This window comes from Solanum tuberosum, unplaced genomic scaffold (genome assembly GCF_000226075.1).
Source record: "Solanum tuberosum cultivar DM 1-3 516 R44 unplaced genomic scaffold, SolTub_3.0 scf00240, whole genome shotgun sequence".
NCBI classification, from domain to species: Eukaryota; Viridiplantae; Streptophyta; class Magnoliopsida; order Solanales; family Solanaceae; genus Solanum; species Solanum tuberosum.
In genome coordinates this window covers 382,981-396,740 of record NW_006239164.1, presented here as the reverse complement: position 1 = coordinate 396,740, position 13,760 = coordinate 382,981, and the positions used below count along the sequence as shown (strand labels likewise).

General features: G+C 30.9%; 3 protein-coding genes across 3 annotated transcripts; all 3 read left to right on the top strand.

Moving 5' to 3' along the window:
- Positions 1 to 2,518: 2,518 nt before the first annotated feature.
- On the top strand, positions 2,519 to 4,177 carry LOC102598414 (UDP-glycosyltransferase 74G1-like). The gene is made up of 3 exons (XM_006357037.2): positions 2,519 to 3,195; positions 3,600 to 3,914; positions 3,983 to 4,177. The coding sequence occupies exons 1-3, from the start codon at positions 2,551 to 2,553 to the stop codon at positions 4,175 to 4,177; spliced, it is 1,155 nt and encodes a 384-aa protein (XP_006357099.2). The 5' UTR covers positions 2,519 to 2,550.
- Positions 4,178 to 7,846: 3,669 nt separating this feature from the next.
- Positions 7,847 to 9,559, top strand: LOC102598081 (UDP-glycosyltransferase 74G1-like). Its single transcript, XM_006357036.2, has 2 exons — positions 7,847 to 8,526; positions 8,818 to 9,559. Exons 1-2 carry the CDS (start codon positions 7,882 to 7,884, stop codon positions 9,544 to 9,546), a joined length of 1,374 nt encoding a protein of 457 aa, XP_006357098.1. The 5' UTR covers positions 7,847 to 7,881; the 3' UTR covers positions 9,547 to 9,559.
- Positions 9,560 to 11,978: 2,419 nt separating this feature from the next.
- On the top strand, positions 11,979 to 13,758 carry LOC102597769 (UDP-glycosyltransferase 74G1-like; the record flags this gene model as incomplete). The annotated part of the gene is made up of 2 exons (XM_006357035.2): positions 11,979 to 13,101; positions 13,366 to 13,758. Coding segments are annotated over exons 1-2 (1,035 nt in total), but the record flags the coding sequence as incomplete, so codon positions are not given.
- Between the last annotated feature and the right edge of the window lie 2 nt (positions 13,759 to 13,760).

The following is a 13,760-nucleotide window of genomic DNA, read 5'->3' as shown; positions in this document are numbered from 1 at the left end:
CCTCCTCTCTTGTTCGCCTCTATCACTTGCCTTCCTCTCTCTCACTCGCCTTGCTCCCTATGTATTTGTATTTCAGAATGTATGTGGTATTTCAGATATTTGGAATACACTGACACTCTCGCTCGCCTCCCTCCCTCCTATCTAGTGTAATATTTGTGTGTTTAGAGTATATTTAGTAGAAAAATACATTTATTTAAATGTCTGACTTAAAATTTAATTTGAAATTATTCATAATGAGACAATATGCAAGTATTTTAAGCTAGAGAGAGAATAGTAAATATGACAAAGAATATTTACGTAATTAGATAGCTTTTCCAAAAGCTAATCTAATGTCAATCCATCATATCCATCCTTCAACTCCAGTAATTTGATTCTCTTATGGTCACTCCAATAAAAAATATATAAAATATTTCAAAGTTGACCAACCTATATTATATTCTTAGTATCCAAGTTTCAATACAATAATATTGTTCTTATATAGATTAAGTACAAAATAAAAAATTATTTAGCTATTCTCACTATTTTTTGGGATTATAATTGCAGTAAATACAAGTGACATTCCACACATTGATAATGTAGCCTCTCCCCTTAATAACACACCCCATCCCCACCATCTCATACCCCTACCTCTCATGAGCGGCTCAAGTATACGGTTGCCTAATGCAACATTTGAACGGACATCTTAAATTTTAATTTTTCTTGAGGACATATTATTTTAAATTTGTTAAAAGTCTAATAAAATTTTCCACTTATATAAAAAAGTTTATATTTTTTTTACAAATAAACTCAATATTATTTTATAATAATATCTTCAAACCTATTATTGCTTTAAAAAAGTCCCCTGGTCTAACGCTACTAGTTTCTTTTAGATTTGTTATATGTGTACCGGGTTGGTTCGGGTTTTTCAAATATCAAATCAAACCATTTGTGTCGGATTTTTAAAATCTATAAATCAAACCAAACCAATAAAACTCGGGTTTTTCAACTTTGGGGTATATTCGGGTTTTTTCGAGTTTTTTGGATTTTTGGGTTTTTTCCGGAAAAATATTCATACAAACATATAATTTACTAGTACTTCAAATATTTCTTTAGTCCTACCAAAATACAACTATCTAAGGTGTTTCTTAAGAAAATAGCACAAAATGTTATGAGTAATGATACTAAAATATCCAACAAAAAAATAATAATAATGAAATCGCGTAAAACAAATATTGCAAATTAACAAGTCATAATGAAAATGATCATAATTTAAAAGTACTAAATCATGCTAAATAAGTTTAATAAGTATTAGTTACATGACTAAATATTAAAGAAAATTAAAATTAGATTATGTATTTGAATAAACCAATGTAAAACCATAGAACAAATATTCAATATTATTGTCATTCTTAGTGTTGAATTGATTTTTTTTTGCTTTAGTATTAATTTAATTTTGATTTAAGCTTTATTATAACTACCAACATCTGTGGACTATAATCTTTATTGAACCATTTAGAATTCTAAATTTCAAACTTGAATTAATAATATATTAAAAGATAAAAACTATGAAAAAAGTTATAAGAAATATTTAAAAATTATATCAAAGTAAATATTTTTATGTAATAAAATAAAATTTTAAAATTATATATATAATGTCGGGTTGGTTTGGTCTCGGGTTGAATTTTTTTAGTTAAAACCAAACCAAATATAGTCGGGTTCTTTTTTCCAATACCAAACCAAGTCAAACCAACCACTAGTCCAATTTTTTTCTCGGTTTGCGGTTTGATTAGATTTTCGATTCGATTTTGTACACCCCTAAGATTTGTAGAGTCGTCCCTACCCCTTACTATATCTCATAGTATTTCTCTAAATGAATAAATACTTTTTGAGATAATTATTTTTACTTACATATCAAACACAAATTTTATTTTATTTTTAAAAATCCACTTATTTCCTATAAAATATTTTCAAAGGCATCCAAAATATGTCTCGAGCTGGAACAATTTTTCGAGAACTTAACAACACACTAGGGGTGTGCATTCGGTTTTTCAGTTCGGTTTTGTGTTATTCGGTTTGGGTTTTTCGGTTTGAAAAAGTATAACCCAATCCGAACCAAAAAAAATTGGTTCGGTTCGGTTTTTCTCTTTTCGGTTTGGTTTTTTTCGGTTTGGCTATTCGGTTATAACTTATTTCATAACTAATTAATAACATAATCAAAGTTATATTTGCATGCTTAAAAAATAAAAATTTCATATAAAACACACAATAAATTGTTTGTATTTCAAAGAAAAAGAAAATGACCCCAATAATTGGTACTGCAAAAATAGTTTGGCAACATGGACCATATTCATAAGTACTAATAGACACATTTTGAATTACTTATCATAATTGTTTCTCGAGAGAGTCAAATTATATAAATTTTGATTAATTTCTATTATATATTTTTTTTCATGAAATTAATATAAAAAATTATAACTTATAGTATAAAAACCACATTTCAGCACAGGATTTTCCCATCCTTGAACGAATAAAGAGATAATAGTTGAGTGACCAATTGAGAAATTGCAAAAGATGAGTACTAGTCATAAAGCTCATTGTTTGATCTTGCCATTTCAAGGCCAAGGTCATATCAACCCAATGCTCCAATTCTCCAAACGTTTACAATCCAAACGTGTTGAAATCACTATAGCACTCACAAAATCTTTTTTGAAAAACATGAAAGAATTGCCAACTTCTATGTCAATCGAGGCCATATCTGATGGCTACGATGATGGTGGTTTCCACCAAGCAGGAACTTTCGTAGCCTACATAACGCGATTCAAAGAAGTTGGCTCGGATACTCTGTCTCAGCTTATTCAAAAATTAGCAAATAGTGAATGCCCTGTAAATTGCATAGTATATGATCCATTCCTTCCTTGGGCTGTTGAAGTGGCAAAGAATTTTGGATTAATTAGTGCTGCATTTTTCACACAAAATTGTGCAGTGGATAATATTTATTACCATGTACATAAAGGGGTAATAAAACTTACACCTACTAAAAATGATGAAGAAATATTAATTCCTGGATTATCATGTACAATTGAGAGTTCAGATGTACCTACTTTTGTTATTAGTCCTGAAGCAGAAAGAATACTTGAAGTGATGGTAAATCAATTTTCAAATCTTGACAAAGTGGATTGGGTCCTAATCAACAGCTTCTATGAGTTGGAGAAACAGGTAACATATTTTTGTCGTTTTGGTGCTTCTTCTGTCTTTTTAACCATTTATATAGATGTTTAATCAAAGTTATACAAAATTGAAGTGACAAAATCATATGTTCATTAAGGTTGTTATAGTTTTCGTAGTAGCAAGAATTATTTTGGTCTCATTTTGGTTGGAATTAAGTGTACAACATATCTAACCTATGTTTTTCTTTGTCTGTTCCATTTCGCCTAATTCACTAAATCTTATGATTATGACTATATATTGAATGTCTTTCTTAAAGGGGTGTCTGACCACTATTTAGGTTAATTCTTTTTTTAATAAATGTTCTCAAACAAACTTTTAATACATGTTAGAATTTCGAAAGGAGTACTAAAAAAAAATCAAGAGATTCAAGATATATCTTATTTTGCTTGTAGGTAATTGATTATATGTCCAAGATATATCCAATCAAGACAATTGGACCAACAATACCATCAATGTACTTAGACAAGAGACTACATGATGACAAAGAGTATGGTCTTAGTATCTTCAAACCAATGACAAATGAATGCCTAAATTGGTTAAACCATCAACCAATTAACTCAGTGGTGTATGTATCATTTGGAAGTATAACCAACTTAGAAGCTGAGCAAATGGAAGAATTGGCATGGGGTTTGAAGAATAGCAACAACAACTTCTTGTGGGTTGTTAGGTCTACTGAAGAATCCAAACTTCCCAAGGACTTTTTAGAGGTGTTGACACCCAATTTTGGCCTAATATTTTCAAAATTCGTAACTTTTAAGTTTTATTTATTTAATAGTTCAAAAAAAAAGGGATAGTTAGAAGAGAAGTTATTGAAGAATGTATAAAATTAGTGATGGAAGAAGAGAAAGGAAAATTAATTAGGGAAAATACAAAGAAATGGAAAGAATTGGCTAGAAATGTTGTGGATGAAGGAGGAAGTTCAGATAAAAATATTGAAGAATTTGTTTCCAAGTTGGTTACTATATCCTAAGTAATTAAGAAGTTAATTAAGAGCCATAAAAAATAATTAAGAAGTTGGTTTGTCTTTTGTAATTTCTTTTTCTCATCAAAGTAGCAAAGTTTGACTTGAATCTTCTTTTGTGGAAAGTGACAAGTTGTTATGTTATGCTTTATTTGTTATCTTACTTTTAATGAACTTTTAAATATAATTAGCTAAAACTTTGTTAATTTAAATTTCAAATTTATAAATTAATTAAGATGAGCAAATGATTCTGGATTAGATATCAGAATTAGGCACTAAAGCTACTTAATGCAAGATAAACTATAGATATGTTGGATCCAGCTCTTCATTGCGTGGAGCTAATTAATCTTTCCTCAATTTTTCGGAAGTGATATCAATATTTTTAGAAGTAAACAAAAGAATAAATTATTGTATGGCTAGATGATATGTTTTTCATATTTATAACGACAACATTTCCAATAGAATCCTACAGATGAATCTGTATTTTTATTTTTATTTTCATATTTATTTTAGATATATTGTATATAAGTGAATTCATGTGTATGGGATACACCGACTCTCTCACTCATTGCTCTCCTATCTCACTTACCTCCCTCCTCTCTTGCTTGCCTCTATCACTTGCCTTCCTCTCTCTCACTCACCTTGCTCCCTATGTATTTGTATTTCAGAATGTATCTGGTATATATTCCAGCTACGTGTATCTAGTGTAATTTGCATGTATTTGAGATACACTGACACTCTCGCTCGTCTCTCCCCTTATTTATCTGTGTGTTTAGAGTGTATTTAGTAGAAAAATATATTTATCTAGATGTATCCGACTTAAAATTTGATATGAAATTATTCTTAGTGAGACGATATTTAAATATTTTAAGGTAGAGAGAGAAAATATTTACGTAATTAGATAGTTTTTCCAAAAGCTAATCCAATGCCAATCCATCATATCCATCCTTCAACTCCAGTAATTTGATTCTCTTATAGTCACTCCACTCCAAAAAAAAAATATATAAAATAATTCAAAATTGACCTACCTATATTATATTCTTGGTATCCAAGTTTCAATAATATAATATTGTTCTTATATAGATTAAGAACAAAATAAAAAAATATTTAGCTATTCTCACTATTTTTTGGGATTATAATTGCAGTAAATCATGATTCAACAATACCACTGATATTTTGTGAATACTATTAAAGATACAAGTAATCACAGTATTCATGGTATATTAGATAATAAACAAATAAAATATTTAGTATATTGATATAAAAATAGTACTCACTTCCTTTGTTTCAATTTATTTTTCTTATTTATTTTTTAAATACGTCTCAAAAAGAATATTTCTTTCCTTTCTTGGAAATTCTTTAATTCTAACTTTCCATATGACGTGTTTAAAACTACAAGATTAAGTGACATTTTGATACATTCTATGTATATTTAATTAATCTAAAACCACAAGATTAAAAAAGAAAATCTTAAATTTTGTGTCAAGTCAAAATAAAAAATAAATAAATTGAAATGACATAAATAGTATATCATTTGTTCAATATAAAATCGTCCCCTTTCAAATAATTCATGATCAAAATTGGCTCATTTCTCTTGTTTTGGAGCAATCATTAGTAAGAAAAGTATTTATGAATTATTAAGTTAATTAAAGGGTATTTTTAAACTAGTTGTCTAACGAAAATGAATTTTGTTTTACCTAAAACATAATAAAAATAAGCAATTGTTATATTAAAATATTATATAAAAAGTAAATACTACTACATTCGTCCCTATTTATTTGTCAAATATTTTCTAATTTGATTTTTCTTTTTTACTTGTCATTTTTGACAAATCAAGAAATGACAATTTATTTTTTCCTATTATACCCTCAATTTATTAACACCGTGTTCATATTTTTTAAAAATGTAATGAGTGTAATATTTTGAATCATATCAATTAATAAGGACAAAATGATAAACTCACTATATCAATAAATATTTTTTAATAGATGCGCCAAGTCAAATGTAGACCTTAAATATCTAGATCAATGGCTACAATTATATATTTATATAGAAACTTAAGATTTTATTATAACAAACATAAAATCAGTTTGATTCGATCAATGGCTAGATCCAGATTTTCACTTAGAGAGTTCAAAATATAAATAGGTAAATATACAAAGTAATCAAGGAGCATCAATATTTACAATATAAACATAGAAAATAATTCTGACCTTATATATGTAATGTAATTTTCAAAATTAAAAGAATTTGAATGAACCCTTTACAGAACTCTAGTTTTGCCCATGAATACGGTATGATTCGAATGGGGCAATTATTTGTAAAAAATAATTTTCAATTTTATCATGTTCATCTGGTCAAATATTTTAAAAAAGAATTCTCTAAAAAAACAAGTTCATTAAAAATGAATAGAATAAGCTTCCTAATGAAAGTAGGAAAAACAAATTCTTCTACAAGTGACGTTCCACATTGATAATGTCATCCCCTCCCCGCACCTCATCTCGCTCGCCACTCTCCCAGATCTCGCTCGCCACTCTCCCAGATCTCGCTCGCCACTCTCCCAGATCTCGCTCGCCACTCTCCCAGATCTCGCTCGCCACTCTCCCAGATCTCGCTCGCCACTCTCCCAGATCTCGCTCGCCACTCTCCCAGATCTCGCTCGCCACTCTCCCAGATCTCGCTCGCCACTCTCCCAGATCTCGCTCGCCACTCTCCCAGATCTCGCTCGCCACTCTCCCAGATCTCGCTCGCCACTCTCCCAGATCTCGCTCGCCACTCTCCCAGATCTCGCTCGCCACTCTCCCAGATCTCGCTCGCCACTCTCCCAGATCTCACTCGCTCACTCGCCTCTCTCACTTTATACAAACACAAATGTATACATTGTGTTTGTGTTTGTATAAAACAAGAGAAAATTGTATATACAAATACAAATGCATATATTTTCGTCCTATACACTTATGATTATACAAATACGATCTTCCCCTGCCCAGTTTTCTTTTGTCTTTCTCTCTTTCTCGCCTTATACAAACACAAATTATACAATTGATCTTTTGTATATGTATACCAAAGCAGATTATACAACTGCTTTCTTTTGCATATGTATAGCGAAATTATACAACTGTTTTCTTTTGTATATGTATAGCGAAATATATATATTTATATTTGCTATAGAGCGCAATTATGCAAACTATAGTTATAGCATACAAATATGATTTTTGTGTTTGCTATATGTGAAAGTATCACCTGATCTAAGATTTGTAGATTTGTAGAGTCACCCCCACCCCTTACTATATCTCATAGTATCTCTAAATGAAATACAAATACTTTTAAGATAATTATTTAAAAAAAATCATCTTATTTACTATAAAATATTTTCCAAGGCATCCAAAATATGTCTCGAGCTGGAACAATTTTTCGAGAATTTAACACCACACAATAAATTGTTTGTATTTCAAAAATAATTTGGCAATATGGACCATATTCATAAGTACTAATAGACACATTTTGAATTACTTATCATAATTGTTTCTCGAGAGAGTCAAATTACATATATTTTGATATATTTCTATTATATATTTTTTTCAAGAAATAATATAAAAAATTATAACTTATAGTATAAAAACCACATTTCGCCACAGGATTTTCCCATCCTTCAACGAATAAAATAACTTTCTAAGATAATACTTGAGTGACCAATTGAGAAATTGCAAAAGATGAGTACTAGTCACAAAGCTCATTGCTTGATTTTACCCTATCCATTTCAAGGTCATATTAACCCAATGCTTCAATTCTCCAAACGTTTACAATCCAAACATGTTGAAATCACTATAGCACCTACAAAATCCTTCTTGAAAAAAATGAAAGAACTGCCAACTTCTGTGTCAATCGAGGCCATATCTGATGGCTACGATGATGGTGGCATCGACCAAGCAAAAACATATGAAGCCTACCTAACGCGATTCAAAGAAGTTGGCTCAGATACTCTGTCTCAGCTTATACAAAAATTGGAAAATAGTGGATGTCCTGTAAATTGCATAGTATATGATCCATTTCTCCCTTGGGTTGTTGAAGTGGCAAAAAAATTTGGATTAATTAGTGCTGCATTTTTCACACAAAATTGTACTGTGGATAATATTTATTACCATGTACATAAAGGGGTAATAAAACTTCCACCTACTCAAAATGATGAAAAAATATTAATTCCTGGATTTTCATGTCCAATTGAGGCATCAGATGTACCTACTTTTGTTATTTATCCTGAAGGAGAAAGAATACTTCAAGTGTTGGTCAATCAATTCTCAAATCTTGATAAAGTTGATTGGATTCTAATCAACAGCTTCTATGAGTTGGAGAAAGAGGTAACAATTTTTTTTCCGTTTTGGTGCTTCTTCGGTTTTTTCAACCATTAATATAAAAAATGAACTGACAAAATCATATGTTCATTAAGGATGTTATAGTATTCGTGGTAGCAAGAATTTATGATTATGACTATATATTGAATGTTTTTCTTAAAAGGGTGTCTGACGACTATTTAGGTTAATTCTTTTTTTAATAAATGTTCTCAAAGAAACTTTGAATACATGTTAGAAAGGAGTATTAAAAAAAATTCAAGAGATTTCAAGATATATCTTATTTTGTTTATCATGTAGGTAATTGATTGGATGTCCAAGATATATCCAATAAAGACAATTGGACCAACAATACCATCAATGTACTTAGACAAGAGACTACATGATGACAAAGAGTATGGTCTTAGTATCTTCAAACCAATGACAAATGAATGCCTAAATTGGTTAAATCATCAACCAATTAGCTCAGTGGTGTATGTATCATTTGGAAGTTTAGCCAAATTAGAAGCTGAGCAAATGGAAGAATTAGCATGGGGTTTGAAGAATAGCAACAACAACTTCTTGTGGGTTGTTAGGTCCACTGAAGAATCCAAACTTCCCAAGAACTTTTTAGAGGAATTAACAATTGAAAAAGGACTAGTGGTGTCATGGTGTCCACAATTACAAGTGTTGGAACATGAATCGATAGGATGTTTTCTGACGCACTGTGGGTGGAATTCAACTTTGGAATCGATTAGTATGGGAGTGCCAATGGTGGCAATACCACAATGGACAGATCAACCAACAAATGCAAAACTTGTGAAGGATGTTTGGGAAATAGGTGTTAGAGCCAAACAAGATGAAAAGGGTATAGTTAGAAGAGAAATTATTGAAGAATACATAAAATTAGTAATGGAAGAAGAGAAAGGAAAATTAATTAGGGAAAATGCAAAGAAATGGAAGGAAATGGCTAGAAATGTTGTGGATGAAGGAGGAAGTTCAGATAAAAATATTGAAGAATTTGTTTCCAAGTTGGTGACTATTTCTTAAGTATGGAATTAAATAAGAGTCATAAAAAATAATTAATAAGTTGATTTGCATTTTGCAATTTCTTTTTTTTTTAATTAAAGTCGCAAAGTTTGACTTATATTCCATGAATATTATTTTAATTATACAAAATTGCTTCACTAATTCAAATATTACATTAACTTACTAACTTATTCGAGGTTATAATACATTATACATGCTCAACAATCTAACCCGATCGTTATGAATAGGTCCATAGGGAAAGAAATTGGGCCAGAAATTTTTTTGGATAGTAATTTGAAATTCTTGGCTAGACCAGTCTTAGATGAAATCTGGGCTAGGTGAGGTCTAGGGCTATCCGGGAAGGATGGGGTATTTTGTTGAGATTCGACTCATGTATACTTGTAGTCAAGACATAAAAGAGTCCATAATATAAGGCCTTTACGATTGACTCGGATACCACGCTTGATATGACACTGAAGTTTGATTTGGGTTCCGTAAGAGAATCAGGTATGCGATATGGTTCCATGAGAGGATCAGGCTTTGGCATTATATATTATCACGATCTGAGTCTACATCACAGCCGAGACATGGCACATGAAACCACAAGTGATCCCAAGCTAACCCTTGACATATCATATCTAAGCATAGCATATGAAAACTGAAGCAGAAGCTATAAATTGAAAGCATAATTGAAATAAAGTTCAAGAATAAGTCTATTACAATTGAATACTAATGTCTAAAAGCCTCTAAACTGAATAAAGCGATTTGTCGAGACAAGACCCCAGACTGCTTGAAAAACTAACACAACTAAAGTGAATAAAATATAGTCACCCATAACGGAAGTCCTCTGAATGCAATGAAGACTCACTACAATGCTAAAAGTAGAGGAACTTAGTGGAACGTCTTCTCGCAAATCTAAATCAAGATGCTAAAATCTACATCATAAAACAATGTATCGCAAAGTAGAGTCAATATATGGAATATATTGATATGCAGGGTAAGGACTGAGATGAACAATTATATGAGAAACTGAAAGAACTATAAATCTGAGCATGAGTTATACACAAACAATAGCTAAAGAATTGGGAGTCAAAAACACCAAATTTTATGTGGAAAAATCCTTCAAATCGAAGATAATAATCAAGGAATTGTCGAGATCCAAATTGTTTCACTAGTCAATAGGAGGGTTAAAAATATTCTCCTAAATGGCTACACAACAATTGCCAAACACAAAAGCAATAGATACACCAACAAAAGTAAATAGAAAGAATACACCCAAACTCGTTTGTTGTTCGGGACTTGAAATTGGACTATGCTGACCACTGAATCTGATAGACACCATTCCAAACCAAAGACCAAGATGTTAGGAACACTCAATAAAAGTTTTAGTCTGATCAAACGATTAACAAATTAGGAAATATGATTTAAAGGTTGCTAGTCGGAGAAAAAGACTACAGAAAAAAAATCATTTTCTTCTCTCTTCTTTCTTGTTGAAAATTCTCTCAAAAATCTCTCTTTTGTGCAAATAGTAATGAACAATTGAATAATTCTCTCAAATGATAATTTCTAGATAACGAATTGGTGTTTTTCTTCTAAAATCAAAACCAACTTCAAATAGGACCAAAATTTCAATCATTTTTCAAACAAGATTAAAATTCCATCTTTTCCAAATAGGATTGAAAAAAAAGAAAAAAAAATAGAATTAGGTCATGGGTCTGTGGCTGGAACATGAGCCATAACCCAACAGTATTGTCTGATGAACGATGACTTTTTCATTTAGAGTAAAGTCATTGCCAACCTCTGTCCTACCTATATCTGTAAAAAGGAATCAATCACTAAGTTCTGAGCAATAAAAGTTGGTATCGACAATATATTGTTACTACTTTTATAGAAGAGTTTACAAGTATGCATGTCTTCGTCAACATGCCTACTTGTATGGCGAAGAGTATTTTTGATATTTTTTAGTTCTTGTTCTTTAAAACTTGAGTTAAAAATCTACTTAAATTATCTTTTGTTTAATTAGTCTCATATCTAAATTGTGTTTGTCAAACTAATAAGTAAATTTTTAACTGTATTTCTCACACTCACAACAATTTAGCTATGAAACTCGAAAAACAAATAGTTTAAATGTGTTTTTGGAAGTATCTTGCTGCTTATTTTATGTACTTTTTCTCTGTTGTACTTGGACACAAAAAAAAACAATATTTGCATAGTGACCTGTATTTCCCCATTAAAGATATAGACTTTTAGTTGAGACATTGACCTACTTTTCCATTTAATATTGGGAAAAGGATCTCTCAACTTTCATTTATTAGTTGATTTTACTTTTATCGTTAAAATAAAGTTATTTCATGACATTTCATTAGGAAAGGAGTATATTTTGAGGAAAATAGAAATAATTGGGTGATATTTAGATCCTAAAAAAACAAAAGTGATATTATAGGACAAATTCTCAAACAAGAGTGACTATCTAAAGAAATTACCCTCAAATTTCTCTGCATGACATAAATTGAGACAAAAAAAATAACATATATTGAGTTCATGCTGCCACGAGCTCCTATAACTAGTATTGGTAAGATTTATATGTCACTAGTACATTGTACCCAATAATTGCCTTATGTCATTGCACATGTTGGCAATAAAAAGTTGGAATATACAATAGGAAGAAGCCAACACACTTTGTAAGGCATATTGATCCAAATTGTACACTTCAACTCTATCGACTAACTATAAGAACCACAAGATTTTCCCATCCATAAATTGTCATTCCTTCAATTGAGAAGTTGCATAAGATTTTAAGAAGAACGAAAACGATTTCTACATCGTACTTACTAGGGTTGATTTCTCAGATAATTATTTAGCTTAAGTTGATCATAAAGCATCTTTCTTCTTGATTGATTTTTCCTTCAGCCATTAATTGAGAAGTAGCAAGAGATGACTACTCACCAGGCTCACTGTTTGATTTTGTCATATCCAGTCCAAGGTCATATCAACCCAATGCTCCAATTCTCCAAACGTTTACAATCCAAACGTGTTAAAATCACTATAGCACTCACAAAATCCTTTTTGAAAAACATGAAAGAATTGCCAACTTCTATGTCAATCGAGGCCATATCTGATGGCTATGATGATGGTGGTCGCGATCAAGCAGGATCTTTCGTTGCCTATGTTACACGATTCAAAGAAGTTGGCTCGGATACTCTTTCTCAACTTATTCAAAAATTGGCAAATAGTGGATGCCCTGTAAATTGCATAGTATATGATCCATTCCTCCCTTGGGCTGTTGAAGTTGCAAAGAATTTTGGATTAATTAGTGCTGCATTTTTCACACAAAATTGTGCTGTGGATAACATTTATTACCATGTACATAAAGGGGTAATAAAACTTCCACCTACTCAAAATAATGAAGAAATATTAATTCCTGGATTTTCAAGTCCAATTGAGGCATCAGATGCACCTACTTTTGTTATTGATCCTGAAGCAGAAAGAATACTTGAAATGTTGGTCAATCAATTCTCAAATCTTGACAAAGTGGATTGGGTCCTAATCAATAGTTTCTATGAGTTGGAAAAAGAGGTAACATATTCTTTGGAGTATTTTTTTTTCTTTTATGTATATATAGTAGATATTGAATCTCCTCTACTTTTTCGTATGTTTACTTCTTCATATTTTGAATCTTCCTAGTGAAAATCCTGACTCAACCACTGACAATAGAGAAAACATTGAAGGAATTAAATCACATAATACCTCAGACATCATTTTCTAGTCACCTAAGTTATTGTACAAAATATTCATATAGTTACATGAAATCTTATTCTGTTTTTATTGTTTGACATGTAGGTAATTGATTGGATGTCCAAGATGTATCCAATCAAGACAATTGGACCAACAATACCATCAATGTACTTAGACAAGAGACTACATGATGACAAAGAGTATGGCCTTAGTATCTTCAAGCCAATGACAAATGAATGCCTAAATTGGTTAAATCATCAACCAATTAGCTCAGTGGTGTATGTATCATTTGGAAGTTTAGCCAAATTAGAAGCTGAGCAAATGGAAGAATTGGCATGTGGTTTGAGGAATAGCAATAAAAACTTCTTGTGGGTTGTTAGGTCCATTGAAGAACCCAAACTTCCCAAGAACTTTATAGAGGAGTTAAAATTAACAAGTGGCAATAATAAAGGACTAGTGGTGTCATGGTGTCCACAATTACAAGTGTTGGAACATGAATC

Bases quoted from the DNA above. Each gene is read 5' to 3' on its own strand.
- LOC102598414 (XM_006357037.2), top strand. From the start codon at position 2,551: ATGAGTACTAGTCATAAAGCTCATTGTTTGATCTTGCCATTTCAAGGC. The intron at 3,196-3,599 runs GTAACATATTTT...TTTTGCTTGTAG, and splicing joins TCTATGAGTTGGAGAAACAG to GTAATTGATTATATGTCCAA. The intron at 3,915-3,982 runs GTGTTGACACCC...TTTATTTAATAG, and splicing joins TTCCCAAGGACTTTTTAGAG to TTCAAAAAAAAAGGGATAGT.
- LOC102598081 (XM_006357036.2), top strand. From the start codon at position 7,882: ATGAGTACTAGTCACAAAGCTCATTGCTTGATTTTACCCTATCCATTT. The intron at 8,527-8,817 runs GTAACAATTTTT...TTTATCATGTAG, and splicing joins TCTATGAGTTGGAGAAAGAG to GTAATTGATTGGATGTCCAA.